Source organism: Taudactylus pleione, unplaced genomic scaffold (assembly GCF_031769625.1).
Source record: "Taudactylus pleione unplaced genomic scaffold, aTauple2 ptg000046l, whole genome shotgun sequence".
Classification (NCBI taxonomy): domain Eukaryota; kingdom Metazoa; phylum Chordata; class Amphibia; order Anura; family Myobatrachidae; genus Taudactylus; species Taudactylus pleione.
In genome coordinates this window covers 13967532-13989414 of record NW_028284448.1, presented here as the reverse complement: position 1 = coordinate 13989414, position 21883 = coordinate 13967532, and the positions used below count along the sequence as shown (strand labels likewise).

At 45.1% G+C, this 21883-nt stretch overlaps 1 protein-coding gene across 1 annotated transcript; it reads left to right on the top strand.

Annotated features, from left to right (window-relative positions):
* Positions 1–381: 381 nt before the first annotated feature.
* Positions 382–21525, top strand: LOC148537701 (uncharacterized). Its single transcript, XM_088460503.1, has 3 exons — positions 382–3150; positions 4387–5262; positions 21400–21525. Exons 1-3 carry the CDS (start codon positions 391–393, stop codon positions 21523–21525), a joined length of 3762 nt encoding a protein of 1253 aa, XP_088316629.1. The 5' UTR covers positions 382–390.
* The last annotated feature ends 358 nt before the right edge of the window (positions 21526–21883 follow it).

The following is a 21883-nucleotide window of genomic DNA, read 5'->3' as shown; positions in this document are numbered from 1 at the left end:
TGAGTGTGCATATTGAGATTTAAGGGGAGAACCTAACGACTCCCGTTAACTTCGTTGGTGGTGGCAGAACAGTGTTAGAGTAACCGCACATGCTGAGGTAACCATAAGTCACAGTTGGCGATTCTCAGATTGAGGTATCTGGAGAATCGGCCGGCTGGTCGTGACAAATTGGTGGCAGCAGTGGGATGATGATAATTGTTGTTTTTATCACAAGAACTTAAGTGAATTAATGGTGTGTGATTCTTGAGAGAAACTACATCATAAATTCACCGGAGAATTACGCTCAAGGTTTAGATTTTAAACGGACATACATAGCAAATAGTTTCTGTTCCCCCCCCCCTCTCTTGTTTTTCTTTTCTATTTTATTTGGCAATTAGTTTGAGGTCCAGAATGACCACAGAGTACCTGCAACAGAAAAGAGATGACCTTGTGGCCATGTGTATGGAGAGAAACATTGCCTGGAAGGGCCAGAACAAGGATCAACTGGCCCAATTACTCCAAGTGGCGGATCAGAATCTTGTTGCTGAAGGTGGCCAGACAATGGACAACCCTGCTGCAGAGGCGCAGTCTGTACTGAACCTTACAACAGATGCACAGCGGGGGTCAGACACCTCTGCTGGGTCAAGTGAGTCTGCACTAGAGAGTTTCCTTCAAACTGCTGCCAGGCATATGAAGGACAGGGACTCTGCTGCCACAACTCTGCAGCTGATGCAGCAGTTCCAAACGTCTGCGGACAGGGAAGCTGCTGGACGCCGAGCTGACCAGGAAGCAGAAGCTGCCGAGCGGAAAGCAGTCCGAGAGGCTGAGGCTGCAGCTGCAGAGCGCCAGGCTGCGGCTGAGGAGCGCCAGGCTGAGCGCGTGTTCCAGCTGGAGATGGCCAGACTCCGCGGACAGAATGCCACCTGTGAACCGGGTAGGAAAAAGCCCCGGCACGATCAATTTCCTGTATTGGAGAAGGATGGTGACCTCGATACGTTCCTGAGGGGGTTTGAAAAGACTTGCCGACAGTTTGCACTGGACCACAGTGAATGGGCAAGTTATTTAACCCCTGGGCTGAGAGGAAAAGCTTTGGAGGCGTTTGCAGATCTTCCCCAGGAACTGGATGGTGATTATGCTGCGATTAACAAAGCCTTGTTACAGCGTTTCAACATCACCCCTGAGGCTTATCGACAAAAGTTCAGAGACTCAAAGCGCAGTCCCTCTGATACCTATGCGGGACTGTTAGCGCAATTGTCAACCCTGTTGCATCAGTGGGTTGGTGGATTGCAGGTGACGGACTTTGACAAACTAAAGGACCTTATTCTCCAGGAACAGTTCCTCACACTGTGTCCAGCGGAGGTCAAAGAGTGGGTCCTGGATCGGGATCCCAAAACATCTCAGGAGGCTGCCAGCCTGGCAGACAAGTACACCAGCACTCGGGCTTCTGTGGTGAAGAAGAGCTGGGGGATGCCAGGACAAGCAGCATGGAGAGAGAGACGACCTGGAGGATCACCCCCGCGGTACCCTGCAAAGCCAGCTGTTGCTGCACCTTTTGGGGGGGCGGGGGGAAAACCTGTTTTGGCAACTGGCCGCAGGTGTTTTACATGCAATGAGCTGGGGCACATCAGTGTTGATTGCCCCAAGAAGAAAAGATCAACACCCTCTCCTGTGAGTGGCCCGGCAGGGAAACCTGTGCCAGCCATCCTGTGTGTGGAAGGGCCCCAAGGACACCACCGGGACAATCTACAAGCTGTCCAGGTAGGACACCAAGTTGCACTTGGGCTATTAGACTCTGGCTCAGACCTGACTCTCATCCACCCAGCCTTAGTGGGTCCCGAGGATATTATTCTAGGGAAGACAATTACAGTGCGGGGAGTGGGTGGGGTGCACCCAGAGGTGCCTATGGCTCGTGTGTATCTGGACTGGGGAGTTGGGAGAGGTATCCGGGATGTTGGGGTGCTGGACAATTTACCTGCTACAGTACTGTTGGGGTGTGATTTGGGGAAAATGCAAACAAAATATGTAACTGAGAATTATGTTGTAAATGATGCAAAGGTACAATCTAACCCAGTTTTTCCCCAGGTGACCCCTGCTGACCGACCCAGCAACAGTACAAATGAATGTGATTGTATCAGTGATGTACAAAGTGCTGTTCTAGCAGATAACCCTTTGCAGTTCCACAGGCCAGAGTCTGGTCAGTCAGAAATGGGTCTAACAGTGAGCCCTAATGAAAAACTGTGTAATGTACTGTTAGCAGATTATATTGCAAATGTACCATCATCAGGGTTTGGAGTGAATACTGTAGGTAACGATGCCATCCCTGTATTAGCAGTAATGACCAGGAGAGCCACAGCCCAGAGTAACTGTGAGGTAACCCCTGCACCTGGGGAGAGTGTGTCACTAGAGATTCCTCCCCCTCAGCCCCCCTCCTCCTCTCCTGCTGAAGCTGTCAGCACAGAGTCTGGGATAGGGGAGGACAGAAATCACATTTTGTCTCCTCACCCTGATCAACTAATGAGAAGTGCTGCTTTCAAAGCAGAACAGCAGACAGACCCCAGTTTGGAAGCTGTGAGGGGAAGAATCAGCGAGGCAGGTCTGGAGGGTAAATCAGAGAGAATTTTTATGGAAAATGGACTCTTATATAGAGAATGGGTCACAGCTGAGGGTGCTGAAAGGCAGCTTGTAATCCCTCATATCTACAGAACTGAGCTCCTGAAAATAGCACACGAGATCCCCTTAGCAGGACATTTGGGGGTGAGACGAACCAGAGACCGGTTGAAACATAAGTTCTACTGGCCTGGCATGGGAAAGGAGGCAGACGATTACTGTCGCTCATGCCATGCGTGCCAGATAGTTGGAAAGTCCGGTGATGTGGGGCGCGCTCCTCTCATTTCCCTTCCCATCATATCTGAGCCCTTTGAGAGGGTTGCGGTTGATATTGTGGGGCCCCTAGCCATCCCCAGCAGCTCAGGAAAACAGTACATTCTGACTGTAGTGGATTATGCTACAAGGTACCCAGAAGCTGTAGCGCTTTCATCCATTCGCACAGACAAGGTAGCAGATGCGCTTATCACCATTTTTTCTCGGGTGGGGTTTCCCAAGGAGATGTTAACTGATCAGGGTACCCAGTTCATGTCCCGCCTCATGCAGAGTCTCTGTCAGAGGATGCAGGTGAATCATCTGATTACATCCCCATACCATCCGGCTACCAATGGGTTGGTCGAACGTTTTAATAGCACCCTGAAACAAATGTTGAGGACTTTTGTGGAGTCCCAGGGAAGAGACTGGGAGAGGTTCCTGCCGCACCTCCTCTTTGCATACCGCGAGGTGCCGCAGGAGTCCACTGGATTCTCACCCTTTGAACTCCTATATGGGCGTCGCGTGCGAGGCCCTCTAGATTTGATCAGGGAAGAATGGGAAGGTAAGCTGGTCACTCCTGAACAGTCTGTGGTACACTATGTAGTACAGTTCAGGGAGAAGATGCTGTCTTTAATGGGAATGGCACAGAGCAAACTGAAGGCTGCACAAGCAAAACAAAAACTCTGGTATGACCACAGCGCTAGGGAACGCATATTTGAGGTGGGGGATAAGGTCCTAGTTCTGATCCCTATGAGGCAGAACAAGCTACAGGCTGCCTGGGAAGGCCCCTACACCGTAGTGCAGCACATCCAGGATGTTAATTATGTAGTAGAAAAGGGGGATGGACGTAAGAGACAGTAGATGTACCACATCAATATGCTCAAAAAGTACCATGACAGAGGGACATGTGTGTTAGCTGTGTGTAGCTTGCCTGAGAGTGATCAGGAACCCGACCCCTTACTAGATCTGGCAGCTGCTGCAAAAGAGGGGGGGTCACTTGCAGATGCCCACTACAGCACTGAGCTGTCTGAGATGCAGCTAGAACAGCTAGCTAACACCGTACAGCCCTTTCAGTCCCATTTCACAGGAAAGCCAGGAAAGACACACTTGGTTACACATCACGTAAACACAGGTAATCAGACCCCCCTCAGACAGCCAGCATATCGTACTTCCCAAGAAGTGCTGGAGGCAATGAAAAGGGAAATTGATGAGATGCTGCAGCTAGGGGTGATACAAAGGTCTCACAGTTCATGGGCTGCCCCAGTGGTACTGGTCCCAAAAAAATGTGGAGGTACAAGATTTTGTGTGGACTACAGGAGGTTAAATGATGCCACTGTATTTGATGCCTATCCCATGCCCAGGATAGATGAACTACTAGATAAGCTTGCCCCGGCACGTTACATCACTATCATGGATCTCAGTAGGGGGTACTGGCAGATCCCGCTGTCACCCGAGGCCCGTGAGCGGTCCGCATTCATCACCCCATTTGGGCTGTTAGAATTTCTGGTCATGCCCTTTGGGATGAAGAATGCCCCTGCGTCCTTTCAGTGCCTGGTTAATGACCTGCTGGAAGGCCAGGAGGGATATGCAGTTGCCTACCTGGATGACATCGCAGTGTTCAGCCAGACCTGGGAGGAACACCTGATCCATCTGAATAGTGTGTTAGGCCGAATCACTGGGGCAGGTTTGACGATCAAACCCGAGAAGTGCCAGCTTGGCATGGGAGAGGTACAATATCTAGGGCACCGTGTAGGGGGAGGTACTCTCCGCCCAGAACCAGACAAAGTGGAGGCTATTGCTGCATGGCCTACCCCTAAGACTAAAAAACAGGTGATGTCCTTTCTAGGAACTGCAGGGTACTACCGAAAATTTGTACCCCACTACAGCACCCTAGCCAAGCCCTTAACAGACTTGACAAAAAAGAAGTTGCCACAGGTGGTCAATTGGACTGAGGACTGTGAGAGGGCCTTTCTAGCCCTAAAGTCTGCTTTAGCTCAGTCCCCTGTGCTGCAGGCCCCAGATTTCAAAAAGAGGTTCATTGTACAGACTGATGCCTCTAATTATGGTTTAGGTGCTGTGCTCAGTCAGGTCAATGAGCAAGGGGAAGAGCATCCTGTCATTTTCCAAAGTAAAAAACTGCTGCCCCGTGAAGTGGCCTATGCCACCATTGAAAAAGAGTGTTTGGCGATTGTATGGTCTCTCCAAAAACTGCAGCCATATCTGTATGGGAGAGACTTTACCATAATAACAGACCACAACCCACTCGTATGGCTTAATAGAGTCTCTGGGGATAATGTTAAAATTCTCCGATGGAGCCTTACCCTGCAACAATACACCTTCACCATCCAGCACAGAAAGGGTGCAGAGCACAGCAATGCTGATGGACTCTCCCGGCAGAGTGAAGAGGCAGACAGTGGTACACAGGTAAGGCTGTGACGTGTGTCTCAGTCCCTCCTGTGCCCATCTTCAGGGGGAGGTGTGGCGTTTATCTCAAGAATAATCGCCAGGAATGATGTCATGTATATGTATATATATATATAAATGTGTGTATCAACATGGTTTCTAGGCAGTGTCCTGTATTTGACCTGTAGGAATACAAAGCTTGGAGGAGATTTGTCTTCCTGGAACCAGGCATCTAGATAACCATCTCTTCTCTCAACAGGCCATAAAGTTTGGGGAGAGATACATCCTTAATGCAGATGGTCAGACCTGGTCAAGCCAGGTCATGGGGTATAAAATCCTTTAGAAGGGAGATGACAAGAATGTAGGGTATGTTACCTGATTATTGGTTTCTAAAGACCCCTTCACACTGTTTCAAGACCCCCTACTTCCTATAGACTATATGGAAGGGTGTGGCCGATTTCTTAATGCCCAGTGTACAGCAATGAAAGAGTGAAAAACCCAAAGGTGGGGGCTAGTGCAGCTGTGAGGGTATAACTATGCATCTCCCTCAGTGATAAGTGTTCTTGTGCCCAAGGAGAGTCCTGACGACTGGCCAGAATCCAATGCTCCTGTGTCTCCTTCACGACTAGATGTAAAGACTCTGGGTTCTTTTTCATTTTTAATTCCTTTTACTTTCTGAAACCTATTTGTGATATATTTGTATTGTCCATATTTGTACTACCTTTTTCTGTAATCAATAACCTTGGAAATATTTTTCGGATTAAACATTCTTAATCCAGTGTATTCTCCGTGTTCTTGTCGAATTCACGAGCCTGTGAGGTCAAAGCTACGTACCTATATGTAAGTGAGTGTGCATATTGAGATTTAAGGGGAGAATCTAACGACTCCCGTTAACTTCGTTGGTGGTGGCAGAACAGTGTTAGAGTAACCGCACGTGCTGAGGTAACCATAAGTCACAGTTGGCGATTCTCAGATTGAGGTATCTGGAGAATCGGCCGGCTGGTCGTGACAGCTAGTTTTTTAGCTTTGTACACTGACTGACTGTCCTAAGGGTGCTGAGTAGTTTCCCAACATTTGCACCCCAAAACTGCAATTCTGCACTTTTTTTCACCACCTATTCATAGGCAAATCTTTTTCACCTGGTACATTGCGTTTTCCTGTCCGCGAAAACTATTTGGAATTAAATATGGCAATACTTTTCCGCCTGGTAAAATGACGTTGCATATGCGTTGCTTTTCGCCTCTAATTGAATACGGACCTTAATTTAAAATAAATAAGAAGATTTAAATCATAATTAAAACAACTTTATAAAATACATAAGTACAAAAGAGAAAAATTGTTTACACATATATTTAGTTCGCCAGACTTATGCTGATAATGGTATGAGATTACTTTGGCCAATAAAAGTCAGTGTTGTTGGTGGACATAATTACCGGTATCCATGAAAAGTCCTATAGGGAATATGCAGTGATCCATGATATAGTTGTGCAGCGGCAATGAATGAGAATTCTGTGTATAGATGAGGTGATCCCGGATCCCGATGGACTCACCGTCGGGTATTGTAAATAAGCAGCTTAATTTATAATGAACCAAATTGGTTCTGAATGTTGTCGTGGGAATTCCACGCTGAAGAGGACGGCAATCCGGGACGTACAGGCAGTCCGCTCTGTGGGATCCAACTACTATAGATAGATTCCTTGATAACAATTTGATGTAATTAGGACACCAAGTAGCCGCTCTGTATATCTTTGCTGCTGCCAAGGGAGTCCGTTAGTATCAGGTTTGCTTCCGATTACTGGTATATTAGTTTGCTTCCGATTATTGGTATATTGGTTTGCTTCCGATTACTATTTGCCTTTTGTTTCAGACAGATTTTCCCAGGTCATCACTATGAACTTCTGTTACTAAGGGACTCCCTTGGCAGCAGCAAAGATATACAGAGCGGCTGCTTCCCTATTTAGCCCTCATATTTATCCTAGACATACTCCAGTAAAAAAAAACCTCCTATAATCTATAATAATGCAATATAAACAATAACACTTTAGCAGTCACTTACTGCAGTAATGCATGGCCTAAGGTGTTTTGGTGCATATGACCTGTAATGTTGTAGACATGGGTCTGATTTGTCATGATAATGAGTGGGATGTACTAAATGGAAAATGCGATAAAAACTCTGTATTCTGGGTTTTACCACATTTTCCATATGTACCATTGGGTGGCTGCCGGGGCTCCGACACGGAGGGTAACGCCAGCTTTTGCTGGCATTACCCTAGGGAAGCCTATGGGCTTCTACCGTATCACGCTGGTATCAGGGATCCAATCGGATCCCTCCCAGCATGCAATGTTGCTGCCGTGTCACTCTGCGCATGCGCTGATGGACTCCCGGGTCATAAACCTGTAAGTCCTGGGAGAAGCGCTGATCGCAAAAGACAGCTCTTGTCCTTTGCGGTACTGATCGCATACTGTATGTTAGTACATATGTGATCAGTAGGGATGCGGTGACTGGCAGGATGTACTCCGCAAGCTTAGTGCATCCCGCCCAAAGTGTGATAATATCCTTACTCTCACTGTGGCAGTTGGTAAACAAAATGAATCCTCACACTGACATATCTAAAGAGGTATGTTATGCACAATATTATCCGTCAAATAATATTTCTTCTTTCCTTTATCTGAATACGTTTACTGAAGAACTTGATACCCTCCTTACACTCTCTGTGTTGCTATTACACATGCAATTGAATGAATGTTGCATTCTGTGCATGCATATGCACCGCAGTGCGCGTACGCGAACCCGCAACTGTGATCGGGGCTGTGATTGCAGTGACTACGCAGACCCATCGCAGAGTGATTGACAGGAAGTGCCGTTTGTGGGTGTGACAGAGGGGTGGTCGGCAAAACGCAGGTGTGCCAGTGCGTTCGAACGCAGTTACAGGGGCATGCATAAATTATCCACTGCGATGCCTTACGCAACTTGAGTACTCATAGCGTGTGCTGAGGTTAGCAATTTCTGAGTAAGGTCAGAGCTTGTGCAAGTGTGCATGAGGATGCGATTGTACTCAATGTTTCCGATGGTTTTGCAGTCTTGCTAAGGATTACGGATGTGTGTAAGGTAAAGTGGGCGTCCTTATGTTGTGCTGCGACAACATAGCAATCAAAATGGATTAGCATACTATCGCAGTGAGACTGCGTGCGTAATCGCTATTGCAATCGTAGTTGCGATTTGTAGTGAATCAGGCCCTACTGTATATTGGCAGCATATGTATTGCCTTTAGCTTTATGCACAGTACAGGGTTATGTATTAATCCCATCACTACTGCCTCTGTGCAGTAGGAGTTTGGCTTTTAAAACAGCAATGGATTGTACTACCAAATGTTGAATTTACATGTTAAAGACAGTTATTATTATTATTATTATTATTATTATTATTATTATTATTATTATTATCATCATCATCAAAATGTATTTATTTAGCATCAACATACAGTATTACACTTGGGAACACAGTAATAAAACAAGACTGAGTATTAACAGACAGAGAGGTAAAAGGGTCCTGCTCATAAACTTACAATCTATAGGATAGAATGTTCTTTTATTCGCACGTAAATAGATTTTAAGACCCCAGGTTGCCCATTTAGGCTTTTCCCATGGCATCTAGAACTAAAGCAAACCATATTGTCATGATTTTAAGCAAGTGTTTACAGCAAGGCCAAGGCAAGATTACTTGTACAGTATGTAGGTAGAAGGCTAGAAATGTGTAAACTGTTTCACATTTTTAATACAACAAACATCCTTAAAGGTGCAATCCAATTAAATAGTATGCATGTTCTATTTTTTTTGAAGCTGCTATTCATTTATAGTTTGTCATGTCATTAGTTACCATGTCAACCACAGTCACATGACATTTTAAGTAGTCATCAGAGAATCGGTAGCACTAGGTACTGTAGCACCTATCTTTGAGTATCAATGCCTAATTCCCTTCAGATTGTATATTTGCGAGCAGGGCCCTCTTACCAATATGTCTGACTGTTATTACTCACTCTCGTTTTATTACTGTTTGTTCGCAAATGTAATACTCAATGGAATATGCTGCACTATAAAAGTAACTGTTTATAATTATTATTATTATCATTATTATCAGAGAAGCCTTAGAATGTCCTGTTTCTCAACATACATGTGTTCTCTACACATTTTTTTCGTGTTGTTTCATGATCACTGATGAACTTCCTGACTGCCTTGCACTAATTTAGATATCATGTTACAATCTCATCAAGAATGAGTATAACAGAATAAACCAAATGCTTCCAGATAAGAAGCAATGTATTCCAGTGGCAGCCATATCAGTGTTATGTAGGCCAAGCATCAGCACCGCTATGCCCTGATAACGTTCCATCTATTGCCGATCAAAAACAGCGATCTGCAATCTCCATGATCGGCGAACCATGGGAAATCAGGGAATTTCATCAGGTTAAAGATCCCTGAATCGCCAATTATGACCATTTTTGGGTCGGAATCATGTATTGGAACAAGTTTAACATTACTAGAAGTAATTTCTGTGGTGCACGTAGGACTCAATGTGCCCAATGCTCAGGTTCTAAGTCTGGAAGTGAGTTAAACAAATGTAGTAGTTACAAAAGTAAAAAAAATAAAAAGTGTAGCTGTCAATCACAATCCTCAAAGTGTAGGATGAGCATTACAGCAACAAACACTACTGACCTGATTTAGAGGTGGAAGCTAATACAGCCGCCACTGCATCTTTTTCAACATCATGACTGCGTTTTTATGCCAATGCCACAGTGCATGGGATTATTATTATTATTAGAAAGGAATCAATGGCACATTTTAAAAAAAAATTAAATTTAATACTTAGGCCGGGATGAACAAAAGGAAAAATGCGGTAAAAACCCCGGTTTCTGGGTTTCTACTGCATTTTTGTATGTATTAAGACCCGGCCGCCATATTATTGGTGCGAAGGGTAATGCCAGAAAAACCTGCCATTACCCTATAGAAGCCTATGAATTTCTTACCGCATCCCTCACCCGACGCTTCGCCGCCCCGCAGACGCCCAGCACTGGCCCCCACTCACCTTAGTCTCCTGGTCGCCGGCCCGTGCTCCTCCTGGGTCCTCCGCCTCCTTCTCCTCTTTTTCTTCTGGGTGCAGGTAGGAAGATGAGGAGCGCGGGACTTCCTGCACAGGTCACCAGCAGAAAGTTCACAGGGCTCGGAGGGGCCGGAATCCCACAGAGGCCCCCTCAGCTGGCGTCAGCTGCTTTGCAAAGGGCAGCTCTTATCGCAAGAGCTGTCCTTTGTTATACTAATCCCATATGTTCAATCAATCTAGCAGTACTAATCAGGTGCATGAAAGGGATTGGTCATACTAAGTAGAAAAAGGAGGTGGTTTACCCCCTATTGTTCCTCAGCACACTGAATAATGCTTGCAACAATATATGAAGACTATACGGTCACAGAAATTCAGAGATATTTTTTTTAATGCATTTAGCAGTACCTAACACTAAGGGGTTCACGTCCGGGGCGCAGTCCACCCCACAAATATGTCCAGCCCAGGACCCCCCCAGGGCATCACACGAAAAATGAAAACAGAGTGACAGTGCAGTGTAAAGTATAGATGTGTAAGACTAATTAATAAGTGTTGAAAAAAGGGGTTAAAATATTTGTGAAATATTACATGAATAAAATACAAACATAACAGATGATGGTCCTGGGCTGGACGTTTTTCGGGGTGCACGGCACCCCGGATGTGAACCCCTTAGTGTTAGGGACTGCTAGTGACAGAGAAGCCGTGACGTGGCCTAGCAGCTTCCCATGTATTTGCAAATGCATGCAACCAATATCTCTGAATTTCTATGACCATATAGTCTTCATATATTGTTGCAAGTATTATGCAGTGTGCTGAGGAACAATAGGGGGTTCAACCCCCCTCCTTTTTCTACATATGCAATTAGTAAGGTTGCAATGACTGGTGGAATGTACACAGCAACCTTAGTACATCCCGCCCTTAGAATTAACTCTTGTTCTCTACTGGCAGTTTCCAATCCTTGCTCAGACTCTCACCCTGGGCGAGATGCACTAAATGGAAAATGCAATAAAGAGGCCGTTACCAGGGTTTTAACACATTTTCCATATGCACTACTGTGTGGCCGCCGGGGTTCCGATGTGGAGGGTAATGCCAGCTTTTGCTGGCATTACCCTATGGAAGCCTATGAGCTTATACCGCATTGCGCTGGTATGATGGATCTGCTCGGATGCAGCATGCCTGGTGTCCGCCACATCACTCTGCGCATGTCATAAACCAAGAAGTCCACAGGGCTGCGTGAATCGCAAAGGACAGCTCTTATCGGTAGACCTGTCCTTTGATGTACTGATTGCATGTGTTAGTGCATATGCGATCAGTACAAATGCGGTGTGTGGTGGTAAGTAGCGCACTATGTTAGTGCATCCCGCCCCCTATCTCCATCTCGCCTATCAAAATCCATCTCACCGCCATGATCCAGCAACCTTGGCAATATCACATCTCTCACCTCTACTTTGTCCCTCTCTCCTGCACCCTATGGAATGCCAGGTCTATCTGCCCCCACACATGGGGACTGTTTCTGAGTCGCACGGAGCCATGCTTGTGGATGAGAAGCCTGTTTCTGATGGATCTCTTGCACGTAGCAAGTCCAGATACTAATGATGACTGATGTTGTGGCCGGCATAAAATCCACGGACAGCACTGCACACACACAATTCCCCACATTAGTTGAATGGATATTGGCATTAGCATAAAGTAGTTAATCAGGCTTCTGCAGCTGTTCACAACTACAGCCACTGTGCGTGCTACTCAGAATCAGCCCCATAACCTTTTCATCTCCAACTCCTTGAACCTTATAGTCATTACTGAAATTTGGATCTCCCCATCTGACACCTCTCCTCTGGTGTGCTCTGGTGTGCTCTCATCCTAGCAAGGTGGCAGTGTGGAGTCCTCTGTGTACCTGCTGCACCTTTCAATTCATATCCCCAGAACCCTCCCTACCTTTCACTTTTTTTTGAAGTTCAGACTATTCACGTCTTACATCCTGTTCACATGTTATCTATCGCTCCCTGGTCCTGTCTATGACTCCCCCACTTCAACTCTTCTAGACTTTAATCTCTCATCTTAGGTATTTTCAACATTCCTATTGATGTCCCCACTGACCCCTCTGCCTGTAAACTTTTATCCCTCATCTCAGCTTTAGGATCTCTTTCAATGGACCTCATCATACTCCCTTGTGGTTAGGCATTTTCTTTATCCAGTTATCACTCACATTTAAAAAATAAAAGTGTTGTTACAGTATGTGGTTATTACTGTGTTTTAATTTTTGGTGCCTGCTATTCTGTATTGGATTGTCGCACCTTTCAGTAAGTCATGTGAGGAACCATAAAGTACCTCCTCCAGTGGTGCTCCAGTATATTCATAGCGAGTACCTCACACATTTGGCAACATCAATAATACCCCCTTCACACACAACTATGATACCCTCCACCCCCTGCCATCATCTTTTTGTGGGTCTGCCATAGAGAGACGGAAAATAATTGGTTGAAGAGATGGGGAGGGTCATAACATACAGATGAAGGGGCAGATAATGTATTGGTGTGTGCGTGTGTGTACGTGTGTTAAGATGCCTACACACACTAGGCGATTTTTTGCACAATATGGCCGATTCCGACACAAATCATGCAGTGTCCATGAACGATAACGATGCCGATGAGCAGTCCTTGTTTGTCGCATCCACAGATCCTCAGATCTTACCTACATGTAGTAAAATCTAGCAAACTCATTAAGATGCACTGGAAATCATTAAGGACACACGATAGGTCATTGGTCAGATAGCACAGTTTAAGCACAATATTGTATGTCCAGGAGTGCCAGGGAGTTACCGGGGAGATAAAGGGAAATCGCTGATGACATTATATGGTTTGTGAGTCATCTAGTGTATAGGCAACTTTAGTATTAAATGTTATTCTTTCTTTAGAACAACATATATATGGAACCAATCACCCTGAAAAAATCCTCAGTTTCATGTCTATGACCTCTTACTTTGTTAACCAAAGGTACCCCAAATGTCCTTTACTTAATGAACTTGACAGCATCTGGCACTTTGACATATATTTTTAAATACATTGATTAAGAAATTCATATCACATTTGGATCTATGTTATTTATTATAGAGATGTGCGCTGACCCCCGTGTTTTAGATCTGGATTCATCTTCATGTTTTCGTTTTGCAAAACCACCATCAAGTGTTTTGGTTTTGGTCTTGGATCTGGGTTTTTTATTTAAATTAAAAAAAGTTTTAAAAAACATTTCAAATCAAATCATGTAATTTTTGCAATCCAAAACCCCAAATTCGGATTTAAAATCCAAATTACGGACCACAGGAAGATCAAAACTGCGACTCATTTCTGTCCGGATCTCCTCAGGTGATCAGAACCATGACTCGGATCTGTTTAGATTCACGGAATTCGGGTGTATTCGGATTACTGAAGATCTGAACCGCACACCTCTAATTTGTTATTTAATTTTTTATTTCACTCATTCAAGACAGACTAATATTTATATTCTGCCACTGTCTGTAAAGCTCAACATTGCTTAGTTGTTTGAGATTGGCATATGTTTCTGCATGAATGATTATTATTATAATGGATGCAGATGAAGACACAAGCTAATGAATTAAATGGATTTAAATGATTCTGCCAAATAAAATAGTTTTGTGAGCATTTTAATGGAAATTTTATTACTACAGTATATATTTATTTCCATAGACTGGTACATTACAAAGTGCATTCTATGATCTGCTACCAGTTCCAGTTATGGATAACAAGAAATATTTTTTAATGTTTCTCATTTAGCAGAAGCTTTAGTATCTCCCTATGCTACCTCCGCTTTTTACAGCCTACTGTATTTTTCCAAATGGATCATTACAGTAGTGTCATTTCTCTTCTCTACCTTTATTAATCTGGCTCTGGCCATATGGTTTTAATGACAGAAACTCAGCTGCTCTGTGTCTACTGTATGTCTATGTGAAGGAGGAAGGAGTTACAAATGAATAGATGCAGGGTGATAACTGCTGTGGTTTCAGCATGGCACAGTTCCTATCAGTGGGGTATCTATAATGGGTGCAGTGTGTGCGGGGCACAGACCCCCGGGTCCAGGGGGGCCCCGCACAATACACCCTGCACCCATATTATTTTAAACTTACCCATCCGTGGTCTCTCGGCGGGTGTCAGCGCTGCTCAGAACACCGGAAAATGGCCGCCGTGGCCATTTTTCCGGTGTTTTGCACATGCACAGTAGATTCCGGGCACACTCTAGTGCCCGGAGTCTACCAATGCTTCGGTGGCTGGCAAGCCACTTCAGTCGGCTGCTGGCCACCGGCAAGAGAGGAGGGGGCCCCGCAAGGGGAGTATACACGGGCCCTCTCCTCTCTGAAGACGCCCCTGGTTCCTATCACTGTAAATGCAGTCAGAGCTGGATTTAGACCTTACGGGGCCCTAGGCAAGACATTGTTTCGGGGTCCCCACCCTCAAACAATCCTGTGCATATATTACAGTAGGTGTCACTGGAGCAAGACACACACATCATATTATATACATGCATCATATTATATACACGCATCATTATATATATATATATATATATATATATATATATACAGTTTTATTTCTGCAAATGAAACCTGTCCAGTCCGTGGAAAGGAATAGGCGGCACTCTTGAATCCTGACGAAAAGGTCTTAGGACCTTGAAGCGTTGACTATGTATTTAATATATCGGTGATCAATACACATTTTTTTGGAGGCAAAAGACTACCACCTTGTCTTTTACACACGGGGAGGCCCAGGTTTTCCTTATCTTGCTCCAGTGACACCTACTGTACTATATGCACAGTTACTACAGTCTTCCTAGATCACATTGTATATATATATATATATATATATATATATATATCATCCTGTAACAAATATATACATGAAAGGAGTGTGCATGTATGTGTGTGTGTATACATACATACAGTACATACAGTACATACACAGTGTGATAGGCGAGACGGGATGAAAGGGGGTCAAATGAATAGAGAAAGACAGTAGGAAAAATAGTGTGAGACTGTAGGAAAGGGGGAAGAACAGAGGGAGACGGGAGGAAATGGGGAAGAACAGAGGGAGATGGGAGGAAAGGGGGAAGAACAGGGGGAGACGGGAGGAAAGGGGGAAGAACAGAGGGAGACGGGAGGAAAGGGGGATGAACAGAGGGAGACGGGAGGAAAGGGGGAAGAACAGAGGGAAACGGAAGGAAAGGGGGAAGAACAGAGGGAGACGGATGCTTGATTTTAGAGCGAGTGTGGCCAGTCCATGAAGAGGGCATAATCAGTATTTATCCAGCTTTAATATGTTACATACAAAGTGTATTGTGTTGTATATTTCCAGTATATACAGGACCAGTGTCATGCCTTCAGCATAGGCTTTGTTATGTTGCACTAATTCACATTAGCAGCCCCACCTAATGGTCAGTACAGCAGCAGTTTAAATCTGATCCATTTTGACCTTCTTAACATTCCATAGCAGTCTAGCAATGCATTCTGGGCCAAAGGAGCTCTAAGCAGCCATTTTACTTTTTCCCAGGCAGTTATCATTGCATATGCTCAACCTGGTACAGCACCTGATGGTGAGTTCTAAGCTTCAACTGTGCCATAGATCTGCTAGCCAGTTATGTTATGCATGTTAGCTGTACTATGTGACACTACAGTCTATACTTTGCATACTGTATGTTTCATGTTGTTTGCATATCCCATGTGATGTATATGTTTGCCTTGCATTCCCATGTACATATAGTAATTGTTTTTCATTGATTGTTTACAGTTTTACCATCACTTGTCATCACTTGTCATTACTTATCATCACTCAGCATCACACATGCGCACACACGTGCACACTTGTTTATACGCATCGATCTGTGTACATCCACGCAAGTTCCTCTATCGAATAATAAACTCAGTTCTTCAGATCACATCTGACTGGATTATTGGAAGATAGAGTATTGGTTATGCTGGCTGCCCCCAATTTGTCACTTAGTGCGAGGCAGTACAGTAAAACATCGGGCTCCCAGTGTGTGATGCATATATCTGACTTCGTCAGCAACATTTTCTGTCAGCAAGTGGGACACATACAGACTTACAGATCACTGCCAGCCAGAGCTACCTGCATATGACAGCACAAGAGTTTCTATACAGTCTAAACGTGGCAGCTCAGCAATAGGAGTACCGCCATTGACTACACAGGAATTTCACACTGTCAGTACAGCCACCTGCATATGGTAAGACAACAGTCCCTGCACAGTCAAACAGCCCAACAACAGTCCCAAGACCCTGACTACTCAGAGACCTGCTACAGTGTCAGCTCAGTTATCTGCACATTACAATACAGCAGCCTCGACACAGTCAAGCATTTCCATTCCATCATCATGTCACAGAAAACTACATCTTCATAGAAAACAAGGTCCCAAGTCTCTAGTTCCTCCAAATCTTTATCTGTCAGCAATGCAGCCATAATGGCACGCGCAAAAGCGGAAGCTGTAAAAGTGCGGGCCACCTTTGCTAAACAAGAGATGCAATTGAAAATAGAGAGGTCATGTCTGGATGCAGAAAGATCACATCTGGATGCAGAAAGGTCATGCCTGGATGCAGAAAGAGATATGGAGAAACAACGCCTAGAAGCAATAAGTGAGAAGCTCACTGCAGAGAAGGAGGCAGCAGCTGCTATCGCGGAAGCAGCATTCTTAGAGTCTGTAGAACGTCTTAATATAAGGAAGATCAATGTACTTGACGCAGAGCTTGGATCGCAGAATTCAGTGCAACGCACATCATATATGTAAATCAAGCATCCAAAATGAACAGCAAACCTCAATCAGTACAAAGCATGCATTCAGACTTCATCAGTGAAACAAGCCAAACACACAATGCAGCGCCCCCACTAGTCAACAGTGAACTACAAACTTGCAAACAAGAGAATTCTAGACACACACAGGGAACCCATGAGAGATAACTCTCCCCCACACCGGGTGTCTGAATCTGCAAACTACAACAAAGGCACAATTACCCGCCTACAAAAATGGCATGATACAAGCCAACAGGAACCGCACAATTCTAACAGGTATGACCATGCACCATTTACTCACCATGTTAATGCACAAACAGCATCTCCTAGAGCCAATCAAGACACATTAGACTTTGTCAAGTTTCTTGCTCGCTGTGAGCTGGTCACGAATGGACTCTCAAAGTTCAATGATTGCCCTGAGAGCTTCAGAGCCTGGCAATCCTCTTTCCAAAATGTAATCAGAGGGTTAGGCCTTTCACATAGCGAAGAGATAGACCTTTTAATTAAATGGCTTGGAATGAATCCGCTGAATATGCTAGAAGGATAAGAGTGATCAATATTAACCACCCTGAGAATGGCCTTAGCAAGATCTGGGAAAGATTAAATGAGTGCTATGGCTCACCAGAGATAATAGAAAGTGCACTATTCAAAAGAATTGATGATTTCCTTAGGTTACCCAACAAAAGCTATCAGAGACTGAGAGAATTAAGTGACTTACTAATGGAGCCAAGCATGAGGGAGACTTACCAGGACTTGCCTTCCTCGACACAGCCAAAGGCATTAACCCTATAGTGCAAAAGCTACCTTACAATCTGCAGGAGCAATGGCTCAACCATGGTTCCAAATATAAGCAGCGGCACAGCGTGCCATTTCCACCATTCTCTGTTTTTGTGGACTTCGTGCACCAACAAGCTAAGACCAGGAATGATCCTAGTTTTGCCTTTACACTGACCAGCTCAACCCCTATTCTACCTAACCCCCGCAAAATGTCAGTCGCAGTTCACAAGACTAATGTGCATTAAACAGATTTTTCCCACAGGTCTACCTATTCTACTCGTCAAGAGAATAAAGATAAAGATCCTGCCAAGCAGTGTACCCTGCATAACAAACCGCATCCTCTCCTGAAATGCAGAGCCTTCAGAGAAAAGTCCCTGGAGAACCGCAAAGCATTCCTAAGAGAAAACGGCATCTGCTACAAGTGCTGCTCTACAACCCACCTTGCCAAAGATTGTAAGGTTAGTGCATAGAATGTCACAGCATAGAACACAACACAGCTCTACACCCTGGATCTTCCCCATTGACTTTACAACACAGTTATGGTGACACAGAGCATGGCGGGGAGCTCAGTGTGGAGCAAAGAGACACTACTGCAGTTATACCAGAGATAACTTCACAATGTACTGAAGTTTGCAAAGACACTATTAGTGGCAGATCTTGCTCCAAAATCTGTTTAGTCAGAGTCTACCCTAACGGCCAACCAGAGAAAGCCGTCAAACTTTATGCAATCCTAGACGACAACAGTAACAAGTCTCTAGCAAGATCAACCTTCTTTGAGACCTTTAACATCAAAGGACCCAGCACTCTATACTCCTTAAGGACTTGTGCAGGGAGTTTTTAGACAATGGGGAGGAGAGCAATCGGCTATCAAGTCGAGTCCATAGACAGAAAGACATGCCTTCTCTTACCCACTATCACTGAATGCAATGAGATCCCTGATAATAGGTTTGAAATCCCTACACCAGATGCAGCTATCCATCATGCACATTTGAAATGTATAGCACATCTGATACCAGAACTGGACCCACTAGCCCAGATAATTCTACTCATTGGGAGAGATATCTTACGAGTCCACAAAGTCAGAAGTCAGATTAACGGTCCACACAATGCTCCTTATGCTCAAAGATTAGACCTACTGTAGGATGGGTCATAATAGAAGAAGTATGTCTTGGAAATGTGCATAAACCAGTTACTGCCAACAGCATGCTTACCTGTACTTTAGAAAATGGATGCCCTTCTCTATTTCAACCATGACACAATCACTTCCTCATAAAGGAACTACCACACTGCACTGTCATAGACTCTCCTAGTGACAACCACATCTGTGACAGTGTCAGAGTCTGTGTTTGTTGTGGACCCGGGGTGGAAACAGGAGCAGACACAGGTTTAAACTGAAAGGTGGGTAGTTTAATGTGACTGTTTGTTGACATGAATAATAAAATAAAGTCCAGTAATAAACAAACTGTTATATGTGGCTGAAGGGAGCTGTAGTGAATAGGAGTAAACAAATGTCCAGATCAGTGATAGAGATGAATCCAGATAGACCTTGAGAGTGAAGTGGATATCCTGGTTTGCTGAATAGTGGCTGAAGGAGATATCCGGTAATGCTGTAATGCTGGCTGAAAATGGAAATCCGGGAATGCTGTGATGTGTTAACTGAGGAGACAGGTTCAGGCAGGAGTGGGTTAACTGAGGAGACAGGTTCAGGCAGGAGTGGGTTTGGTGGAAGGTGCAGGGCTGATCTCAGCAGGGAGCAAGGCAGAGTGGTGCAGGTTATGCAGGAAGCCAGAGGCCGACAAGGAGCTAGGGCAAGCACCAGAGCACAAGTCTGGGTTACAGGAGTGCAGATAACTCTCTCACAGCTACGCTGTGAACACGTTGCACTGGCAACTACAGGGAGCTCCAAACACCCTTAAGTACCCAGTAGCAGAACGTGATAGGCCAGAGAGAGCAGGTGACCTACAGACGATTGGTCTGCTATGTCACATGGCAACAGACAACATGGTGGCATCCAGACACCTGTGACGCAGAGATGCCACGAGAGTTACCCTTGCCAGGATGGCCCAATGCTGGTAGACCTCTGCATACAGCCAATGCCAGTCTCCACATGCCAGCTCCTCCGACAGAAGGACCGCATCATAGTGCCCTCACTGGTAAGGACCGCAAACCTCCACGTCATGAAACCCTGGTCATGACAGTACCCCCCTCCTTACGGGTGGCCTCAGGACACCTTCCAGGCTTTTCGGGATGAGCCGAGTGGAATTTGCTGATGAGTTTGGGAGCGTGGACGTCCTCAGCTTTGGTCCAACAATGCTCTTCCAGACCATAGCCTTTCCAATCAAGCAGGTATTGCAAATGACCATGACGGATACAAGAATCCAGAATCTGAGACACCTCAAATTCCACCCCTTTTTCAGTTTGGATCCTGGAGGGAACAGGGAGAACACTGAGAAATTTATTAAGAACTAATGGCTTGAGGAAAGATATGTGAAATGAATTAGGATTTTTCAAATAAGATGGGATAAACCAATAAACCGGGGGGCAAACTTCATAGATGATACCCTGAGGTGAAGGTTGAGGGTAGAAAGCAATACTTGATCCCCGACCCGCATCTGAGGAACTTTTCTTCATTTTCTATCAGACTGGTCCTTTTACCGCTGGGAGGTTTTCACAAGACCAGCTCGCACTTGAGCCCATACTGAAGCAAAGTTCCGTACAGTGTCATCCACAGCTGGTACATCAATGGCTGGTAAACTTCAGAACTCAGGGACCCTAGGATGAAGACCATATACAATGAAGAAAGGAGTTTGGTTCGTAGAAGAATGGTATGATGCGTTGTGTGCAAATTCAGCCCAGGGAAGGTACTCAGACCAGTTGTCCTGGGGTGAGGACATAAATATTCTCATGAAAGTATCGGGGTCCTGGTTCACCCTCTCAGTGGACCCATTACTTTGAGGGTGATAGGCTGTAGAAAAGTTAAGTTTCACTTGCAGGACAGAGCAGAGAGCTCTCCAGAATTTTGCCACGAATTGGACACCCCGGTCTGAGATGATTTCTGAAGGGAGTCCATGAAGGTGAAAAATATGGTGAAAAAACAAGTGAGCCAAATCAGGTGCCGAGTGTAACTTCTCTAGCGGAATGTAATGGACCATCTAGGAGAAACGATCCACTACAACCCAGATGGTGGTATATCCATTAGAATTTGGCTGGTCTGTCTCAAAATCCATAGACAGATGTGTCCACGGATGAGATGGTATGGGGAGAGGCACCAATTCACCGGCTGGAGACTGTCAAGGAGACTTATACTGGGCACACTGGGTACAAGATGAGATGAACTCGGTTACCTCGGTTTTCATCGATGGCCACCAGTATGATCTCTTCAGGAACTCCAAGGTCTTACAAATGCCTGAATGACAAGCAAAACGAGATGAGTGAGCCCACGTCAATAACTGTTTCCTCAACTCCGGTGCCACAAAGGTCTTCCCAACAGGTGGTTGCAGTTGTACAGTGGCGAACACCTTTGACTCCAGCACGGGGGTATTCCGCAGAGTTTCTGGACCACTATCAGTGGACAGTGATCATGACAAGGCATCTGCCTTCTGATTGAGAGCCCCAGAGCGATACGACAGGGTAAAACGGAAACGGGCAAAAAATATGGCCCATTGGGCCAGACGAGGACTTACACATTGAATACTTTTCAGAAAAAGAAGATTCCTGTGGTCTGTAAACACGGTAAAAGGGAACTTAGCGCCCTGTAGGAGGTACCGCCATTCCTATAAGGCCAGTTTGACAGCTAATAGCTCCTGTTCGCCTATGGCGTAATTTCTTTCAGCAGGGGAGAATTTCTTTGAGTAGAAACCACACGGGTGAATCTGGTTATCCTCAAAACACTGGGACAAGACAGCTCCCACTGCCTCAGATGAAGCATCCACTTCCAGTAAAAAGGGCCTATTGGTATCTG

What these genes read in the sequence shown, in the direction of transcription:
- LOC148537701 (XM_088460503.1), top strand. Translation starts at nt 391, where the DNA reads ATGACCACAGAGTACCTGCAACAGAAAAGAGATGACCTTGTGGCCATG. An exon ending in GTCTCTGTCAGAGGATGCAG is followed by an intron (nt 3,151 to 4,386) that starts GTGAATCATCTG and finishes GCGTCCTTTCAG; the next exon opens with TGCCTGGTTAATGACCTGCT. An exon ending in AGGCAGACAGTGGTACACAG is followed by an intron (nt 5,263 to 21,399) that starts GTAAGGCTGTGA and finishes GGTGCCACAAAG; the next exon opens with GTCTTCCCAACAGGTGGTTG.